Source organism: Schistocerca serialis, chromosome 6 (genome assembly GCF_023864345.2).
Source record: "Schistocerca serialis cubense isolate TAMUIC-IGC-003099 chromosome 6, iqSchSeri2.2, whole genome shotgun sequence".
Taxonomy (NCBI): Eukaryota; Metazoa; Arthropoda; class Insecta; order Orthoptera; family Acrididae; genus Schistocerca; species Schistocerca serialis.
The window spans coordinates 198,663,014-198,682,004 of NC_064643.1; the positions used below are offsets into that span (position 1 = coordinate 198,663,014).

Below are 18,991 nucleotides of genomic sequence, written 5' to 3' on the forward strand. Positions count from 1 at the left end.
GTCTGGTTTGCCAGTTACCGGGGCACTTTGCCAGCTGACAAACCTTACTGTTGTGAAGATACGCTGTTAACACTGACTATGTTTTAAACGATTATTCAAGGCATGTTGACAGATTCAGTACTGTATGCACACCGCTTATCCCGTTCATGATTAAAGACATACAACACTATTGAACTGCTCTGAAAACGAAGGTTTATCGAGGTCATAGTGGTTTGACAAGTCTATCCAATTCGCAGAAGAATTTCTAAATCTGTAGCATTATAGAGTTACGAATAAAAAAACCATGTGACAAAAATTAAATCTAGCGTAGAATTCACGTGAAAGGAAGTCACTTAAGTTTTAAGTATGCTACCAACTTCTTCACTGAAAAAGTTTACACAAAATGACACGTTCAACAACTTACTGAAGACCGCATTTATCGTTCATGGAACGCCAAATGACTAACATTTGATGAACGCACACACTTTGCTATGAATCTGGAGAAAGCTCGAATGCAGTCGTACGATAACAGTGGGCGTGTTACCTGACAGCACTCTGTCGAGGTACTTCATCTCCGCGAGAGAGTCGTACGAGATCTCGCCGCTCTCTGCCAGCACGGAGTCAATTTCCTTCAGCACCCGCTGCTGGATGTCCGGGTTCACTGCCAACTCGTAAGCAGCGAAGCTCATCGTGGTCGACGACGTCTCGAAGCCGGCGATGTAGAACAGGAAGGCCTGTGCCGACACTTCGTTCTCCGACAGTTCTGCAAAGCAAAGAGAGTGGCTTTTTTAATACGGACAGTTCAGATTCTCCCCTCACTGCACAGGACAGTATCTTTATAGTATAGTTTTGAGTGAGTATGTGTGGAATGTAGAGTTCGGCGTGAAACTTTGGACATTTTCCAGGTCAAGGTGAACTATTATTGGAGCATATGCCCTCAGTGTCTTACGCTTGTCCTATCTGGAGGAAGTAGTTAGCGTCGATCACGTAAAAGTTCAGATTTATCGAAGAATCACCCAATCCCTTTTTTACATCTGCTTCATCCATGAATTGTATCCAGCCAAAAAAATTAACAAATAAATAAATAATAATAAAACAAATAGTCCAATTTCCTCAACTGTCTACATGAAATTCTTTGTCTGTTGACTGTTTTTCCCGTTCTTCTGCTGACAAGACACCGCACTAAATGTTTCATGAGGATTTCGCCTTGTACAAGGTGAGGGACCCAAACAGCGAGGTCATCAGTCCCATCGGATTACCGAAGGATGGAGAAGGAAATCGGCACGCCTTTTCAAAGGAAACATCCTTGCATTTGTCAGAAACGATTTAGGGAAATCACGGACGTGGGTTTGAACAGTCGTTCTCCCAAATGAGAGTCCAGTGTGGTAACCACTGCACCACCTCACTCGGTAGATGTATTTGTTGTTGAAGCCAACACAAATGCAAATAGTGACCTTCCTGAAGAAAATGGCTTCAAGAAGAATTAGCCAGACATTCATTTAACGTGCGTACTCCTAAGTTTCAGTCAATTATCAACGAAAACCACCAACTCTTGTATTACAGATTTATCATGCTGTGACCGGTTTCGGTCGTCGAACATTTTCAGATGCGCTGTTATGCGCTGATGGCACGGTACTCGTCGAAAATATGAGGCGATGCAACTCATTGTCCAACAGGGCATTGTTTTGGCACGAGTTGGAGGTATCCTTCCGTGGGGCATGTTTACAATATGTCAGCTAGATGCCATGACACGTCTGCCGTCGTTTCCCAGTGGTGAACAATACCCTATTATCACATGAAACGCCCCGCATTCGGGAGGACGACGGTTCAAACCCGTCTCCGGCCATCCTGATTCAGGTTTTCCGTGATTTCCCTACATCGTTTCAAACAAATGCCGGGATAGTTTCTTTCAGAGGGCACGGCAGATTTCCTTCCCCATCCTTCCCTAATCGGAGCTTGTGCTCCGTCTCCAATGACTTCGTTGTCGACGGGACGTTCACCACGAATCTCCTCCTCCTCCTCACATGAAACTAACTGAATGCCTACAGCAAACTCCAGTCGACCTGAACATTTGGAAAGACAGTGCTTCAGCCCATCGATCGTGACTTTCGAGAGGATGATTTGTGGGCCACACCATGTACATGAAGGTTTGTCCCCTGGTGACCTGACCTGATTTCTGCTGATCCAAGCAGTCAACTTCAGTGGTAGGGGTGGGCGGTTATGGACTACGAAAGTTCTCCAACATATTCTCCTCTCGTTGATCCATAGGACGACTCGTTGGATCCGTCATCAGGGCGAAACAGGGTGCTACGTGCTATAAGCGCATATGCCTTTTCTGTATTATTAGAGTATCAATAAACACATTCACTCGTAAAATAATAACTGAACAAGTCGGTACTTACTCCAGTCAGTGCCTCCTTGCTTCTCGCCTTCGACGAAACCCTTCGTGTGCAGCTGGATAAACAGGTCCATGAAATCGTTCCTTCTGATGGAATTTTCTAAGCGATCGTGGACTGTCTCCTTCACCATATTGTCGAAAAACTGCAGTGTATTGTTCCTAGGAGCTCTGGAACTGAAGTGTAAAAGGAAAATTGTGAAATATGTCAGAAAGATTTTTTATAGCTAACCAAGAACTATATCTATTACAATATTTGAATCCTAAAAGTCATGAAGCGACTTGTAATTGCTAACAGTAAGACATTTCTGTTAGTTATTTAGGTGAGATATTTACCGCAGTTTTATTTTTCATAGTTATCTTTTTGCGGTTGTGTGTGAGGAATAATTTGCAGTACAATAATGCTATTGAACTTCACGAATCTCAAATTAAAAAAACTACGACAGTGAAACAGAACACGTGTGTGCAACATTTACTAGATAAAGCAATGCTGACATCCACGTACATACAATAATTCTGCAGAAATAATCTGACGTTATGAAACCTCTAAACGAATAAGAATATGCAGTTAATTGTTAAGTGTTTCCTCACACTTTGCAACCCAACAGTGGTATACTGAATTACTCCCCCAGTATGTACATCTTTCGTGCGCATAGGATGTGGACATTACTCAATATATAGTCTTCGTGAGATTCACATTAAAATTTATTGCACTTAAAACTCATGTTATCCAATACAGTACACGGATGGATAAGACTGTAATTAGTTTTCTCGGACCAGGGTGGATGTCCGTTATATTTACCTTGTGAGAATATTTGAAGAATGTGCAGGGTATGTATCGTACAGGGGCACCAATGGATCAAGATAAGAAATAAGAGGAGGATATGAAATGGTTCGCATCGAGTTTGCGGAACGAAAAAAATACGGATAGGGGGGCGAAGGAAATATAAAGGTATGGTATAGGTCTTTTGATGGAAAGGACAAACAAATGCGAATTCTGAGAAGCAGACCAAGGCGTAATAGTTCTAAGATAATGATTTAATAGTGTGGCAGAGATAATCAGGGTGAGGTTTACATAGATGAAGATGTGTTACTTCAGCGCTTTAAAAATGTGGGCGATTTTGCGATAATGCAGTCCCCGCATTCGCCCTACAATAATGTTGGGGATATTTAGACTACGGTGAGTACCGTACTCGATGTTAGGAGGTAACAGATTTGTGCTGTTGCGCTCTGAGGTTAGTGGTAGAACGTTTTGTAAACAGCACTCACTCCACAGTAGAGTGAAAGCAGATTTATGGAAACAATCGCTACGCTGTGGAAAAGACATTGCTCAGTGATGTCATTTCTTTTGGGTCGATTAGTCCAGCAAGGGATGCAGCAGAGACTAATTATATTGGGAATCAGAAACGCAGGAGAGAGATACTGCCCGAATTGAAGCTGTGGATGGACCCTGAGTCGCGTCTGAATCTATATCGCAGCAAGAGTAACTTCTGGCAGAGGTCTGAGGAGGAGGAGTTTTCAGTCAGGTAAACAGTTTTAATGCTATTAAGTGTCAGAGTAGCTTTTAGTTATTATGTAGGGGCCATGGAGGCAAAAGGGTAACTTGGTTCGTCCTGTAATTATAGCCTAGGTGTTAGATAAGTTCACTATCACGTCTACACCTGACTGTTCCAAACTGATGACTTAAATAATGTACAGGATGAACAAAACAACGTTCAAAAGGTACTGAGCAAAGAACAGTTTCATTTGAAGGCACTAGAAAGGAAATGCTGATATGCTGTTAGTCAACAGTAAAGGAATATATAAGAAAATCTGAACACTTACATAGTGCTTTGAAGTCCAGATGCCATTTTCAAATTAGGTACAGTTTCCACAGTAAAAAGATGAGTTACTCACTCGTAGTACCGCTTGAGGGGAGGCGTAAAGATTTCGGTGGCGATCTCCTTGAAGGGCCTGGCCCGTGGCTGGAAGAGGATGCGGCCCCACATCCTGAAGTCGCAGTCCGGGTTTCTCTGGCAGTTGAGCTTGACGCCGAAGGCGAGCGTGGCGATCACCTCCGTGGTGTAGAGGGCGAACACCTCTCGGAACTGCAGCACCTTGCCCTCCCGCGCGGCGTCCGCCAGCACCTCCACCATCTCGCTGCCGCACTCGTTCAGCGTCTGCGAAGGGGACGCAGCTTTGGGTAAGTCCACCAGCTATCGATCTGTCCCTTGACCTCTAAAACCCCTTGACTGTGTATGGCATTCTAATCTCATTCCCAGACTCTTAACCCAAACAGTTACATTTTCTACGTCAGCTTGTTGCACCTGCCTCTCACAATAACCCACCACATGTAACCATTAACAGCCCCCAACGAATTACATCTGTGCCCAAGGATTCGTGTAACCTACATTTCTATATATCCTTGGCACTACTGAAATGGTTAAATCACGACAGCTGTGTGCCAATAACACCACTGTTATGAGCTTCTGAACATCATAAAAATCCCACCCAAAAGTGGATGAAGAAGGTTGCATCTTCGTCAAACACGTTGGCCCTTATGATAAACTCTACCATGTCCCACGAACCTACAGTAGAGACATCCCAAAATATCTGCCTCTACATTTACGACCAATATATCCAGCTCGATAAAATACCTCGGCAAACTTTCCTCCTTAAATTAGTAGTTGACATTCTTCCACTACTGTCCAACCAATATTAATCCCACAGTAAACTAGAACCAATAGAACTACTAATCGTCCGTACATGGAAATTGCATTCCTTCACCATCCTCCACACCTGCAAAGCCATCGCATGACATATCCTTCTCTATAGAGTTAGCTGGGTTTCCGCTCCACCAAACTACCTCCCTTCCAGAGCCATGTACACTCTTATCTTGCTTTCCGGTCACGCTTATCCTCGTCTTCAATAATCGTTTATCAACTCATCAAATTACCCTTCATCCTCATCTACACTGATCGCCTGTGCTTACATTTTGTGCTTCCCAGAAAACAGACCCCAATAATCTTATTACCCTAACCCTAACCCTAAACCACCAATTTCCAATACTGATAAACCTTTGCACTACTGTATCGACACATTGCACGTATCCGATATATACCCTCAGTTCCTTTCTTCTTACCCATACTCAAACTCCTCTGTCCCACCGCAACTTCTGTTTCACTTCATGTAAATCAAGATTCCATTGACCATCACGCCGTGGTAACTCACTTCTTACACCCCCATGAAACCAGTCCACTTAACCTCACCTAATTTATTCTTTCCAATTGCAATCTCTTTCCAGTCAGCAAAGTGCAGTACTTCCTTCGACAAGTTCAGCATCTTAGAAACACAGCTTTTGAAGTCTACAGTGACTATTTGTAGTTTTAATAAGGTCACTATAGAAACTAGTTTAATAATCATAAAACATTGGAAATATTCCATATTCTTTTTGATATTTATATCAAACTTCGTATTTCAAAAGTTTCTTGGCTGAAGAGCTTAATAGTAGCTTGTTGCCAGCCACCCTTAAGCGTGAGGGACGAGGGAGTAAAATAACATCAAAAGAAAAATTGTGAAAATAAGAGTAAAAATAATAAAAACTGGCAGTGAGACCTTGATCATCGGTCTTCTATGATACAGTAGTAAGCGTCGCATGTTACCGAATTATAAGTTCTATTTTTGTTTCCCTAATCCTTCTGGGGTGCGAAAGTCTGAAAATAGGACCCTCAGGCACTTCATAATTGTTTTATTAAGTACCTAAAACCATTGCTGTAGCCATTTAAAAAATTGCGCGTTCACGCTCTCCAAAGTGACAGGGTGTCTATAGGTACCAACTAATAATACACAGAGCATTATATCTTATTTCTAAAGGTGGCAGTTTGATGCGTATCATTTTCACCAGTATTCAAGGCCTCTCACAGCAAATAAAAGTTGTTGTTTAGAATGTGACAAATGCCTAATAATCTTACTATCATCCCAGGTAGAAGAAAGACCACGCTGCTCAAAATGTGTGACTGGGCTCGTTATAATTTTCTGTGTTCGTTGGAACATTTGCTCACCTGGAACATGTTCTTCAGCTTGCCACTGGTAAACAGTGGGCTGAGTTTGTTGCGCAGACGGCGCCATCGATCGCCCTTCATGAAGAACAGCTGACCCTCCAGTATTGGGTCATCTACAGGGACAGGTTCTCGGTCGGTGAAGTAGTCAAAGTCCTTGACCAGTATTTGACGAATGAGATCTGGGTCGATGACCAGCAGGCGGGGTTCAAGTCCACGGTAGTAGCCCACGTAGCGCTTATCTGAAAAAAATCCAATTAGTGACTGTTAAAAGAGCACTCCACCTGCTATATGATCTGTATCTTTTAAAAACTACCGAGCAATTGTCTTATGGACGAAAAGGTTGCCACAATTCATTAAATGCAATGAAAAGACTGTCACTTCACTCTTACCATTTTACGCAATCACATAAAAGTTTTATACTGTTAACTGGAGCAGCCACCAATTTCCTTGATGAGAAAGATTGGAGAAACTTGAGGATGGTTACCTGTAACGCTTATGGAGTGAACCAAGGCTTACGTCAAAATTACGAAGTGTCGTATGACTCAAATTGCCGTTTGTACGCTTTCAGGTGGCATTGAAGGGCAGTTATCATTACGATTCAGTGGAGTAAAATATAATGTAGTGTCCGTCACAGATTGGCGCTTCTATTCGCCTGCAAGTCATGTCAATAAAACCACATTACTCTCGTTAGATCTTTTTATGTGATGAAGAATGAATACCACTGTGCTTCACTACGTAAGGTCCTACTGGAGGTGGTACAGCCTTCCAACTTACTTCCTAGGCCAATTGTAAGGGAACTTAACAGTTCTATGCCGATCGCAAACACCATTGAAATTTAATATTTTCTACATATCGATGGTAGGCAATGAAAACATTGTAACTTCATTTTGATAAATTTTGAAGGAGGAGCAAAAAAGTGTTACAGATATATTTCCTGCATGTGTAACTATGTAGTGAAAGCCCATTTACTGACATATTAGAGAAACCCATGCACTTTCAAATTTGTCTTTGATAATGGATTTACTGGTTACTAGAATTACGAGGTTTTCGCAGACAGTTGGAGTGACGAGGTTTTATTGCCTATCACAGATGTGTAAATCGTGCCAGTCTTGAAAGAAACTTACTGATTCCTGTGTCTAGACAGTTGGTAACTGCCAAAAAGTAGCTGATCTAAATGTGATGCTGCATTCCATAGTATTTTGCAGATTGATGATTTCTTCTCCACAGTGTACATACCTCTGAACTGATGGTAGAGTTCGTCGAGGTCCTCTGACAGCATTTGTTTCTGCACGATGGACTTGTAACAGTTTCCAAACGGCGTCCAGGGTCGCGACTGGGGGGCGCCCTTCTCTGTCCAGTAGCTGAAGTGCCGGAAGTAGCACACCCACAGCACCAGCCCGGCGGCGATCACCACGAGGGCCAGTTCGTCCATCCACGAGTCCAGTTCCACCAACATGGTGAGGGTCTCGTGTAGGCTGCGCTTATCAAGACGATCCTGAACTCTGCGAACAGCATACAGATATTACCGTAAAATCGAAGTAGAGCAGCTCAACTGATGGTGGGTCTGATGAAGTAAAATTCCTCTACTCATGACTGACTGGTTGTATGTTGACAATGGAGGACACTCAGAAAGGGCGTGGTGAAATACACGACTGGCCATTAAAATTCCTACACCAAGAAGAAATGCAGATTATAAACGGGTATTCATTGGACAAATGTAGTATACTAGAACTGACATGTGATTATATTTTCACGCAATTTGGGTGCATAGATCCTGAGAAATCAGTACGCAGAACAACCATCTCTGGTCGTAATAACGGCCTTGATACGCCTAGGCATTGAGTCAAACAAAGCTTGGATGGCGTGTACAGGTACAGCTGCCCATGCAGCTTCAACACGATACCACAGTTCATCAAGAGTAGTGAGTGGCGTATTGTGACGAGCCAGTTGCTCGGCCACGATTGACCAGACTTTTCAATTGGTGAGAGATTTGGAGAATGTGCTGGCCAGGGCAGCACTCGAACATTTTCTGTATCCAGAAAGGCCCGTACAGGACCTGCAACATGCGGTCGTGCATTATCCTGCTGAAATGTAGGGTTTCGCAAGGATCGAATGAAGGGTAGAGCCACAGGTCGTAACACATCTGAAATGTAACGTCCACTGTTCAAGTGCCGTCAGTGCGTACAAGAGGTGACCGAGACGTGTAACCAATAGTACCCCATACCATCACGCCGGGTGATACGCCAGTATGGCGATGACGAATACACGCTTCCAATGTGCGTTCACCGCAATGTCGCCAAACACGGATGCGACCATCATGACGCTGTAAACAGAACCTGGATTCATCCGAAAAATGACCTTTTGCCATTCGTGCACCCAGGTTCGTCATTGAGTACACCATCGGAGGCGCTCCTGTCTGTGGTGCAGCGTCAAGGGTAACCGCAGCCACGGTCTCCGAGCTGATAGTCTATGCTGCTGCAAACGTCGTCGAACTGTTCGTACAGATGGTTGTTGTCCTGTAAACGTCCCCATCTGTTGACTCAGGGATCGAGACGTGGCTGCACGATCCGTTACAGCCATGCGGATAAGATGCTTGTCATCTCGACTGCTAGTGATACGAGACCGTTGGGATCCAGCACGGCGTTCCGTATTACCCACCTGAACCCACCGATTCCTTATTCTGCTAACAGTCATTGGATCTCGACCAACGCGAGCAGCAATGTCGCGATACGATAAACCGAATCGCGATAGGCTACAATCCGACCTTTATCAAAATCGGAAACGTGATGGTACACATTTCTCCTCCTTACACGAGGCATCACAACAACGTTTCACCAGACAACGCCGGTCAACTGTTGTTTGTGTATGAGAAATCGGTTGGAAACTTTCCTCATGTCAGCACGTTGTAGGTGTCGCCACCGGTGCCAACCTTGTGCGAATGCTCTGAAAAGCTAATCATTTGCATATCACAGCATCTTCTTCCTTTCTGTTAAATTTCGCGTCTATAGCACGTCATCTTCGTGTTGTAGCAATTTTAATGGCCAGTAGTGTATATATTTCCAATGACTGATTCACTGATTTAGTGTTTATATCAAAAAATAACATATAATTTTTTATGTTATTTAGTAAAAATGTAAGTCAGGTCCACATTGCCTTTGAGCTGCATTTTGTTGGAATAGATAGGCTGGAATACAGCGCTGTCATATGCTGCTTGCTATGGACGTTTTATTACAAACGCGAATACAAGCTTGGGGACAGCAATCTGTTTAAGAGTCGGTAAAAAGAAGACGCCTAACAACTGGCAGCGCTGATGCGGACTTCCACCTGCGAAGCTTCGACAGCTGCAGACGAAGCAACCAGTCGTCTGCTGAGCTGTGATAACACTATTGCCGTAGAGACGTATGCAAAAGCGCATTAAGTGATTGGTTGACGTTGAAGCATGAAGCACGAGCGCCAACCCCACCACAGTCAGCGATCTTGTTTTGTATACTCTACTACACCTTCGTGGTTGGACAAAGGACTGCCTGGCAAATGGAGCTCAGCGCGTCTCTCTTAACGGGGAGCAATCGTCAAACGTGTAAGGTACATCAGGTGTGCCACAAGGGTGTGGTATGCGACTGGTGAGGAAGGTTTACAACGAGTCTCCTTTCAATAGTTACCACACGGGGAGCTGAACTGAAAAAAGAAACACAGAGTAAGAATGCAATGTTATTTTGCGTGTTTGTTGGCAATAAATGATGTATGAAACACACGGTCTAGACACGTTAATGTGAGCACCTATTCAGGTGCCTGAATAAGCACCATTGGCAGCGCAGACGTGCGGGAAGAATGAGGTTCTGGAAGGTACCGAAAGACATATGGAACCATGCTGACATAAGTGCCGTGGCCACCTGTCCCAGATTTCTCGGTTGAGGATCTATGGCGCGAACAGTGGTCCCATAGACTCTCGGTTGGTACTCTACGAACCATAGACGTACACCGCGACCTATGTGACGAGTTGCGTTGTCCTGTTGGTAGATGCAATAGTGCCGAGAAAAAGAAAACTGCATGTAGGGGTGGACATGATCCCCAAGGAGGAGAGCACACTTGTGTTGATCCACTGTGGCTTCCAGAATGACTAGATTACCTAGGAAAGGCCGCGAAAACTTTCTCCACATCATAACGCTCTCTACTCCTGCCTGGATGCTTTGCTGTAAGATGATTCACACTATACTCGCCAATGGCAAACTGTCCGATGGAGGATAAAACGTCTTCGGCTCGACCTATCTCTTGGCCCCAGAGGCTCAGTCCCACCTTAGGTCTTCGGCCGGAATTTTCTCTCTGTTCTTGGCGAGTTTGGAGGCTCAGAAATAATCTACACAGATGGATCACGGGTCGACGGTCTTGTTGGCTTCGCTTACGCTCACGTTGGCCATACGGAACAACGCTCCTTGCTGGTGTATTCACTGCAGAGCTGGTTGCCATCTATCGCGCTCTTGAACATATCCGCTCCTGCTCTGGTGAGTCCATCGTCATTTGTAGTGACTCCTTAAGCAGCCTACAAGCTCTCGACGAGTGCTTCCCTAGGCATCCTTTGGTACTGTTAATCCATGAGTCTCTTTATGCCCTCTGCACTAGTGGCCGATCAGTGATCTTTATTTGGACTCCAGGCCATGTCGGGATACCGGGCAGTGAACATGTTGACCGCCTGGCCAAACAGGCCACCAGTAAACCATCTCTGGACATTGGCCTCCCGGAGACCGATTTGCGAGCAGTCTTCCACCGCAAAGGATTCGCGATTTGGGACACTGAATAGCGCACCCTGACCACACCAAATAAACTTCGTGCTATTAAGGAGACGACGAAAGTGTGGCGGTCATCCATGCGAGCTTCTCGCAGGGAATCAGTTGTCCTTTGCCGGCTCCGCATTGGCCATACGTGGCTAACAGATGGTTGCCTTCACAGTCGCGAGGACCCACCACAGTGTCGCTGTGGCTCCATTCTGACTGCCGTCCACATCTTGGTGGACTGCCCAATTTTAGTCACTCTACGACCGACTTTTAACCTTCCCAGCACTCTACCTTCGGTGTTGGGCGACGATGCCTCAAAATCGAAATAGATCTGATCTAAGTGGCAGATATAAATCATTGTTTCAACTGCTTTCGCGTGTGTTTACGTACACTCGATCTTCAGCAGAGATTTTCAACTGTTTCTCCCGACATAATGACGGTAAACACAGTCTAGCTCGGTGCAGCCCGACTGTGTGTGTTTCCAGGCGGCAACATCATACTTATACGAGTGGTTTCCATAACATAATACGTAAAATTACGGTTTGGTGACATATGGCAATACCATGCGATAGTGGGTTCAGAATCTAAAGGGTTTTTCAATTAAATAAAGATCTGGTATCAGTGACCAAAAACCTGCTGTAGCACAGATGATAACGAGATCGAAAAAAAAGAAAGAAGTTAAGAAGAAACTAGAATCGTATTGTTTGGAATGTCCAAGCAGATTCAAATGTTATATTATACAGGCAGTCAAACACAGACATACTGGTCTATAGAAGGAACTGTACACGAGTTGTTAACTAGCCATGAAGTGATCTCTAAGCTCCCAAGCTCATTTACTGTATCAGGAAGACATACGAAGGCTACACCTTCAGATCCGTCTGCATATTCGGATCCTTTCCACCATACGCAATCCTAGTGTACAACACCTAAAACACCGTTTGCTGAGAACATGTGTTTGTGAGATGCTTACCACGTGCAGTCCCAAGATATCTTCACGTGGCTGAATTAGGCAGCTTGCAGTGATGTACCTTGTGCTCTGACTGGCGTTATGGCGGGGCATCTGTGTTTATATGAGGTCTGTGTGATCAGATAACGAGATAAGCGACAGAGAGACGATTCAAACCGACAGGAAGACTGCAGCTAATTACGTTCACACTCTCTCACCTCTCTCGCGTTTATCACCATGTATGGAATCAGCTGTATTACGTCACTCGGCAATTCCATTGTACTGAATTTTGCGGCCGGATGGCCTTCCTGTTGCCACACTTCTTCAGATAACCTAACTGAGGGAAATCGTGTTCGTCATCTACTAGTGAATCGTTTGAACTTTGTTCTGTGCGTATTCGTATTTTAGAAGTTGATGTATCGTATTTTCAGTGACGGCGACAGCCCGCCCTTTGCCTAAATGATCATGGAAAACATCCGAATAATTACTCTAGGCTGGCTGGCTTACCAGACTAACGACCGTTAATCCACCACGTGGATTGTATCTTAGTCTGTTTCACCTCCATGTCTGTAAAGATTGCAAGATGTACGTTGAGCTATATTTGTAGGTAAAGTTCGTTCGCATTAAACTACCGGTATTTCAAGATTAATCGACAGTAATCCGTGAGCTTGTGATGATTTTGTGTCCAACTGAAATACATTGTCGTACTAACACAGCACTCGATCATTCTACGAGGGTAGTCATAAAACTTTGATTATCACCTCAAAATATCAAGCTGTGACCTTTAAATTTGATCCTTTCCTACACATTCACTCTGGACTGAAGCACACTGTTCCATGCTGCGCATTACTTGTTGGAGACTTTTGTTGTAGAGCTGTACGTTCACACCGGAAGTTCACTAATTCTTTTTTATGCAAGGAAACGGGAGGAAATCGCTGCATGTCGTGTCACTAAGAGGGGCGGGAGGGAAAATTTAGTAGTCAAAAGCAGCAGCATGAATGACTGTTGCCGGCGAAAAATAGTTGGGGCGCTGTCATTTATTATGAACACTCCCTTGGACAGCCTCCAGCAACACTTCAACTTGACACCCTCACGCAACCTTCACAGTACATTTCGTTAGAATGCTCCTGTGACGGTTTCCCTTACGAGCATAGTATGTTAGCACTATATCATGGCATCCCAAAAAAACCACTCAGCACCACCTTTCCCCGATGGTGGTTAGGTTTAGCGCAAAGAGGTATATAATTTTGTAACGTCAACACACTCAACTTGTTAACAAGGTGGGTATAACACAACGACCTCAATAAACATACTGGTGCAACATTATCTTTCTTTTGTGATCGAAATCTAACGTGGAATTATTTTAGTCTAAATTATGAATCATGCCTAGTTAATGTTCAAAGTGGCACAAAGGATATTAAAAAGTTGTCAATCGTCAATAGGTGAGATGTATTGAGAATGTTGGGACATAGTCCTAGTTTACATATGTGGTGTCTTCTTTTCGATATGCCCTAAAAAGCAGACGCCATTTTGATCCTGCAGCCTGTATCAATCAAGACAAAGGAATTAAAGACATTAGCGGCCTGTAGCCTTTGATTTATATCAATGGGGCAAGTTCAAAATTCGGGTTTGAATCCTGGTCCGGTATATATTTTCAACTTGAGCCATTGTTATAAATGAATGCCCACAGGCAGCTAGTGTCTTTAATTCCTTCATGTCTATAGACAGAGTTTGTTTACTGGTTTTGGTCACCTAATAGTTTCCTCTGAATTTGGAGAGGAGTGTTATTAGTCAATTCTAAAAAAACTGTTGTTCTAAGGTTACTGGCACTTCACTTGTGGGTTACATCAGTTGTGCAAAACTAAAACAATGAAGGGCAGAGGAAAACAGGTAAGACAAATGTACATAAATTTAATTCTGTTTAAAAGGCAATTACGGCCCTTTCTTGTAAATTGTCCTACTTAATGTAGAAATATAGTCTTAGATACATTTTATTGTGGAACAACTGTAGGCCTAGGTAACCGGCAATGTTTATCATTATTGAACTTGTCAGTTACTGTACATCATAAACGTTTTTTGTTTCATTTCTTTTTATTCATATAAGCCTTATAAGAGCAATATTAGATGGCCAGTAGATATTTGTTTTTTAACTCAGAGCACGACACACAACAATACGTTACAGTTTCACTTTATCCACTATCAAATGGTGCTTAAAAGCCTTCTTCGCTAAAAACAATGATTTTGCTTGTTAAACAGTAAGATTTGTTTTATACAATGACAGTATTTGGCTGATATGAGATTTACGGTGTCCTGTAGGATGCTGAATCATAGAGGAGGTTACGCAATTATATTAATATTCATCGTAAATAAACTGATAGTAGGGGATCTCGTGTTTGCTCTTTTCCTAGAAACAAATATCCTAACGCAATATGATGTAAAACACGACTGTCCTAGCTTCCATTACAACTGCTCAAAGCCACACAAAAATGACATAACGCTACAAGAATAAAAACCCTCCCTACATATATGCAGTTCTCCTCAACGACAACAATAATTAGGAATACGAAGAGCGTTTCCTCTTCAACAACAATGATAATTAGGAATTTGAAGCACGTTTTTAAATCTTTATTTACTCAACATTTGCTTTTATTATAAATACCAACGACCTGTTGAAGATACCTCTGATGAATATGCAAGACAGTACCTCAAAAGGTGAAATGTCATTTGAGTCAGAAATAGAATAAACGAATGTAAAGGTTATAAATGAATTCGCTTCTGTCTATACGGAAAGATGCATCTGGAATTACAAAAATACGCTTGTTGACTTTACAGCAATGTCAATAAAATAATGCAGGAGCTCGAACATCGCAAATATCTCGCACTTGATGACGCAGTACACGACAAACGCACTTCATTTTCGGGATCATTTCCCGAAACGGGTCGTTTCTGCGACTGGTAGCAGCAAATGCTGTTGTATACTAAAAACAAACGAAATATGATCCCGTGCCAGCAGACGACTGGTTCCCAACCTGACATTGCAAATCATGGCGGCAAAGTTTTCAGTTGGCTTCAAATATGGCGGCGCCTACGCCAGTCTATGTTGTTTATATACGACCAGGTCGCTGTTCCAGTTTTCTCGGCGATGGGGATACACATGTTTCCGCTGCTTGCGTTGCTCCTTTGTACCGGAGTCATAGATGTGCACCCACGACTCGACCATGGTGATTTGGCGGCTAATGAAATATTTCTATTAGCCCTATATAGCTGCAAAATTTCCGACGCCGACTCGTTTCGGTGAGCTTCTGGAATGGGCGCGAACAGTCACAGAAACCAGCGGGCGGCCACCTTTGTCGCGTTCAAAACTCCGAGGAAGATGTCGAAAACTGATCCATGGCTGATTTTCACGTTTTCCACTATTCCTTCGATTGTGCTACTCCGCTATTCGGGCACCACCTCCACTTCTTACGTGATTTCCTGTTTCTATAAAGACGATGGTGTATCACTGGCTGTGACTGTCTTGTAGTTCAAAATACAGGGTGCGTCAAAAAAATGTATACACACTTTGAACTGTCATAGACAATTTATTTCCCGTTCTACAAGGTTAAATATCTGTGAGAAAGTAATGTTATGTTTCTTCAACAGGTGGCAGCAGTGGAAAAGAAGTAACTGCAACATGGCGGACGTGCGTTTGAGCTTTGAAGCGCGGAAGCAGATAATTAAGTGGTACTGGAAGTTTGAGAATGTAGATGCAGTTCGAAGACAGTGGAGAAGTGAGTATGGTACTGAACCACCTTCAAGGTTAACAATTACACTTCTACGAGACAAATTCGAAGTTCATGGAACAGTGTGTGATGTGCATAAAGGTCGATCAGGGCGACCTCGTACAGCTACAAGTGATGATTCCACAACTGCGGTCTTGGAACTGTTTCAGCGTTCACCTCAAAAATCTTCAAGGCAAGCGGCACGTGAGAATAATGTAAGTGCTAGTAGTGTGCTACGCATTCTGAAGAAACACAAGTTTCGTGTGTACATTCCAAGGCTGGTGCAACAGCTAAGTGACAACGATCCAGATCGAAGGTTAGAATTTTGTGAATGGGTTCAGGAGATGGTGAGACGTGAACCGAGATTTTTTTTTTTTTGGTCGGATGAAGCCCAATTCAAACTCAATGTAACTGTCAATAGGCACAATTGTGTGTACTGGGCTGAAGATAATCCTCACATTACAGTTGAAAAGGCTGTGAATTTGCCTGGTGTAAATGTGTGGTGTGGTTTGTCTGCAAGGGGACTCATTGGGCCTTTCCGCTTTGAAGGTACTGTTACTGGAGAAACGTACCTAACAATGCTTGCTGACTGCATATTCCCCACTATTCGTGCATTATACGGTAATTATGAGTTTTATTTCCAACAAGATCGCCCCCCGCCGCACTATAATAGGGATGTACGAGCATACCTGGATCACAATGTGCCAGGCCAGTGGATAGGACGCAGGGGACCGATCGAGCTTCCTGCACGCTCTCCAGACCTCACGCCGCTGGATTTCTTCTTATGGGGCACAGTAAAAGATGAGATGTACAAATGTAAACTACATAACCTGGACACACTTTGGAATGAGGTCCAGGTGGTGTGTGCAGAAATCTCATTGGACACTTTGGTACAATGTACGGAATCAGTGGTGACTCATACACAGAAATGTATTGATGCTGAAGGCCACCAGTTTGAACATTAATCACATTTGCAAAGTACATTTATTTTTCCAATTGGACTTAAAGCTTTCCATTTCCAGAAATTTAACATTGTAGAACAGGAAATAAATTTTCTATGACGCTTCAAAGTGTGTATACATTTTTTTGACGTACCCTGTATAAATGGTGGGGATAAGATGACTAGTTGAACCAACTGGGCCTGATATTGTTAATTTCGTAAACCTATCCTCATTCAAACAAAAACATTGCTATATAACCTATGGAGTTTAAAATAGTGTGCTTGTCTAATGACAGTATTATCAATATTAGTGATATATCAAAATTATCTGTCACATTACCGGAAACGCAACCACAGGTAGAACCCATCGCCTGACAAATTACTAAGTGAATAACGACAAGCAAAGAACTTGCGAGGAGTACCTATAAAATACCTAGATTTATAATACTATATACCAAACAAAATAAAAATAAAAAGATGTGACTTGGTGATCCTTACATATCAATTACTTGATGATCAGATACTACGAAGGAACAAATAAGGACCCCCAAGTGCCATGTTAATCAAGGGGAGTCTACTGAAAATCTGAGCTGACTATGTAATTACTGTTCCCTTGGGAATATAAGATGTCACACTATCGTTTCGTTTATGAAATGACGAAACCCATCTAAACGTTACATCTATATCTAAATTTATATCTACGTGATTACTCTGCTATTCACAATTAAGTGTCTGGCAGAGGGTTCAATGAACCACCTTCAAGCTGTCTCTCTACCGTTCCACTCTCGAACGGTGAGTGGGAAAAACGAGCTCTTAAATTTTTCTGTGCGAGCCCTAATTTCTCTTATTTTATCGTGATGACCATTTCTCCCTATGTAGGTGGGTGGCAATGGAATGTTTTCGCAATCGGAGGAGAAAACTGGTTATAGAAATTTCATGAGAAGATCCCGTCGCAACGCGATAATACAAAACGAGCCGCCCTTCATTGAACTTTTCCAATATCATCCGTTAGTCCCACCTGATGCGGATCCTACACCGCGTAGCAATACTCCAGAATAGGGTGGACAAGTGTAGTGTAAGCAGTCTCATTAGTAGATCTTTAGTAGATCCAATTTAGATTATTTGTAATTGTAATCCCTAAGTATTTAGTTGAATTTACAGCCTTCAGATTTGTGTGCCTTAACGCCTAATTGAAATTTAGTGAATTTCTTTTAGTACTCGTGTGAATAACTTCACACATTTCTTTATTCTGGGTCAATTGTCACTGTTCGCACCACACAGATATCTTATCTAAATCATTTTACAAGTCGTTTTGGTCATCTGATGACTTTACATGACGGTAAATGACAGCATCATCTGCAAATAATCTAAGAGGGCTACTCAGATTGTCTCCTATGTCGTTAATACAGACCAGGAACAATAGAGGGCTTATAACACTTACTTGGGGAACGCCGGATATTACTTCTGCTTTACTCGATGACTTTCCGTCTATTACTACGAACTGTGACCTTCCTGACAGGAAATCACGCATCCAGTCACACAACTGAGGCCATATTCCATAGGCACGCAGTTACAAAACGCTTGTGAGGAACGGTGTAGAAAGCCCTTTGAAAATCTAAAAATATGGAGTCAATTTCACGTCCCCTGTCGATACCTGTCATTACTTCATGAGTATAAAAAGCTAGGTGTGTTCCGCATGAACGATATTTTCTGAATCTATGCTGACTATGTGTCAGTAAACCGTTTTCATCGAGATACTTCATAATGTTCGAATACAGTATATGTTCCAAAACCCTACTGCAAATCGACATTAGTGATATGGGCCTGTAATTCAGCGGATTACTCCTATTTCCCTGTTTGGGTATTGGTGCGACTTCAGAAACTTTCGTCTTTAGGTACGGAACTTTCTGTGAGCGAGCGGTTGTATATAATTGCTAAATATGGAGCTATTGCATCTGCGTACTCTGAAAGGAACCAGGCTGGTATACCATCTGGACCGGAAGCCTTTGCCTTTATTAAGTGATTTAAGCTGCTTTGCTACACCTTCTATGTTTCTCATGTTCGCAGATGTTCTTGATTGGAATTCGGAAATATTTACTTCGTCTTCTTTGGTGAAGGAGTTTCGGAAAACCATGTTTAATATCTCTGCTTTGGTGGCACT

The 18,991-nt window shown here is 42.9% G+C and overlaps 1 protein-coding gene across 1 annotated transcript; it reads right to left on the reverse strand.

Moving 5' to 3' along the window:
- Window positions 1-328: 328 nt before the first annotated feature.
- On the reverse strand, window positions 329-7,870 carry LOC126484747 (probable cytochrome P450 6a14). Its single transcript, XM_050108341.1, has 6 exons — window positions 7,651-7,870; window positions 6,415-6,653; window positions 4,271-4,533; window positions 2,382-2,551; window positions 524-742; window positions 329-363 (listed from the first exon to the last, which is right to left on the reverse strand). Exons 1-6 carry the CDS (start codon window positions 7,868-7,870, stop codon window positions 329-331), a joined length of 1,146 nt encoding a protein of 381 aa, XP_049964298.1.
- Between the last annotated feature and the right edge of the window lie 11,121 nt (window positions 7,871-18,991).

Bases quoted from the DNA above. Each gene is read 5' to 3' on its own strand.
- LOC126484747 (XM_050108341.1), bottom strand. From the start codon at position 7,870: ATGTTGGTGGAACTGGACTCGTGGATGGACGAACTGGCCCTCGTGGTG. The intron at 4,534-6,414 runs GTGAGCAAATGT...TCCCCTTCGCAG, and splicing joins AGCTGAAGAACATGTTCCAG to ACGCTGAACGAGTGCGGCAG. The intron at 364-523 runs GTAACACGCCCA...AAACTTTTTCAG, and splicing joins CCTCGACAGAGTGCTGTCAG to TGAAGAAGTTGGTAGCATAC.